The sequence below is a fragment of the Sceloporus occidentalis genome, unplaced genomic scaffold, assembly GCF_023333645.1.
Source record: "Sceloporus occidentalis isolate IW3139 unplaced genomic scaffold, rSceOcc1.0.p SCAF_186, whole genome shotgun sequence".
Taxonomy (NCBI): domain Eukaryota; kingdom Metazoa; phylum Chordata; class Lepidosauria; order Squamata; family Phrynosomatidae; genus Sceloporus; species Sceloporus occidentalis.
In genome coordinates this window covers 1,580,923-1,583,203 of record NW_028317166.1, presented here as the reverse complement: position 1 = coordinate 1,583,203, position 2,281 = coordinate 1,580,923, and the positions used below count along the sequence as shown (strand labels likewise).

The following is a 2,281-nucleotide window of genomic DNA, read 5'->3' as shown; positions in this document are numbered from 1 at the left end:
CTTGGGGAGTGCCAGGACAATCGTTCCACGCTCGTCATTGGTAAGTGTCAGGACTTTTCCCTTTGCATTGTAATTACAATAATAATAATGCTAATAATATTCACTTTTTAAGCTCTCTTCTTGGGGCAGCTCTCTGTGCCCTCTCCTAGGAGCATACTACTGTGTATTAAAAAAATCTATTTTCCGAGGTTAGCTGTTAACCCTTAAATATGGCGGCTAACATTAAAAAAAGAAAAATTGATGCAGAATGCCGAGTTTTTAACAAAGAATGGACTTCTAAATATCTATTTACTGAAACCAAAGGTAAAGCTGTGTGTTTAGTTTGTGGAGAGCAGATAGCTGTATTTAAAGATTACAATTTGCACCGCCATTATGAGACTAAACACGGAGAGAAATACAAGAACTTGACGGAGGCAGAGCGGGCACGGGTATCTGAAGATTTGCTAGCAAACCTGCAAAGTCAGCAAGGATTTTTTAAAAAGCTTCACTCATCCAGGGATGCAGCCGTAAGGACCTGCTTTGTAGTATCCTACAAAATTGCAAGAAACAGTAAGCCATTCTCTGATGGGGAGTTTGTCAAAGAATGTTTGGTGGACTCTGCAGCGCTAATTTGTCCTGAGAAAAAAGAAGCATTCGCAAATGTGCCCCTCTCCAGGCGAACTATAACGAGACGGGTCGAAGACATAGCGGGGAATTTGGAGCTTCAGCTGCAAAAGAAAGCGGATGATTTTACCTTTTTTTCCTTGGCTCTGGACGAGAGCTGTGATATCCGAGATACAGCCCAGTTACTTATTTTTTTACGTGGGATAACAAAAAACTTTGAGATGATGGAAGAGCTGGCAGCTATGCGATCAATGAAAGATACTACAACGGGGAGTGATTTGTTTACAGAGGTAAATGCATCCATGGACAAGCTAGGACTAAAATGGAACAAATTGGTAGGTGTTACAACCGATGGCTGTCCAAATCTGACAGGGAAAAATGTCGGACTTTTGAAGCGGATGCAAGAAAAAGTGACTGAAATGAATCCAGAACAGAAATGTATATTTCTGCATTGCATTATTCATCAGGAGGTGCTGTGCAAGTCGGTGCTAAAAATCAGCCATGTTGTTGATATTGTAACTAAGATAGTTAATTTCATCAGGGCAAGAGCACTAAATCACAGACAATTTGTTGCACTGTTGGAGGAGCATGACAGTGAACATAGTGACATAGGCTACCAGACGGCTGTGAGATGGCTCAGTGTTGGCAAGGTGCTTAAAAGAGTATGGGACCTGAGAGCCCAGATTCAGGAGTTTTGTGAGCAGAAAGGCAAAGACATCCCAGAGTTCTCAGATACACGCTGGATGGCAGATCTGGCCTTTGCTGTTGATGTGACTGCACTCATGAATGAACTAAATGTCAAGCTGCAAGGCAAAGGCCTCTTTGTACATGAAATGTTCAACTTTGTGACAGCTTTCATGAGAAAGTTGACGTTTCTTTCAAGTCAACTGAAGGACAAAATTCTCACTCACATGCCAACACTGAAAGAAGTCACACCATCAGCTGATCACCTCCAAAGGTATTCATCCATGTTAGGGGCACTACATGATGAGTTTTCCAGAAGATTTCAAGACTTCAAAGCAATTGAGAGTGAAATGCACATGATTTCTTCTCCCTTTACATGCAGTGTGGATAATGCACCCAGTGATGCCCAGCTTGAACTCATTGATCTGCAGTCTGACAATCTACTGGCAGAGCATTTTAAGTCAGTATCACTGCTGGAGTTTTATTCTTCTCTCAAGGTGGAAAACTTTCCACACATAAGGACGCATGCTCAGAGGATGTTAGTTCTCTTTGGATCTACCTACGTATGTGAAAAAACATTCTCAATGATGCAGTTCAACAAATCCAGATACAGATCCTCTCTCAGTGATGATCACCTGTGTGCTGTCCTTCGCATAGCCACCTCGGATATTCAACCTGATTTTAATGCACTTGTTCAAGCCCAAAACAGGCTAGATTTCTCTCATTGAACGTTTTTGTATGCATTAAAAATGGTAATGTTACGGTGTTTGTCACTGTTGTGATTTTTTTCTCTGTTTTTGTATGTTGAAAAATGTATTAAAGAAATATCTGATTTAAAAAAATGGTAAGGATGCATATACTGTAATGCAGGTTCATTAAAGTTTATTATCTTTTCACTGACTCATTGTAAAGTTTCATTTACCATTTTTTTAAGAAGGGATAGTATATGTATGCAGTATACAGGTATTGGTAGAATGAAGTTAAGGGCTCATGC

General features: G+C 40.3%; 1 protein-coding gene across 1 annotated transcript; it reads left to right on the top strand.

Annotated features, from left to right (window-relative positions):
* Window positions 1-209: 209 nt before the first annotated feature.
* LOC149278678 (general transcription factor II-I repeat domain-containing protein 2B-like) lies at window positions 210-2,015 on the top strand. The gene has a single exon (XM_089501890.1). It carries the CDS (start codon window positions 210-212, stop codon window positions 2,013-2,015), a length of 1,806 nt encoding a protein of 601 aa, XP_089358016.1.
* Window positions 2,016-2,281: the final 266 nt, after the last annotated feature.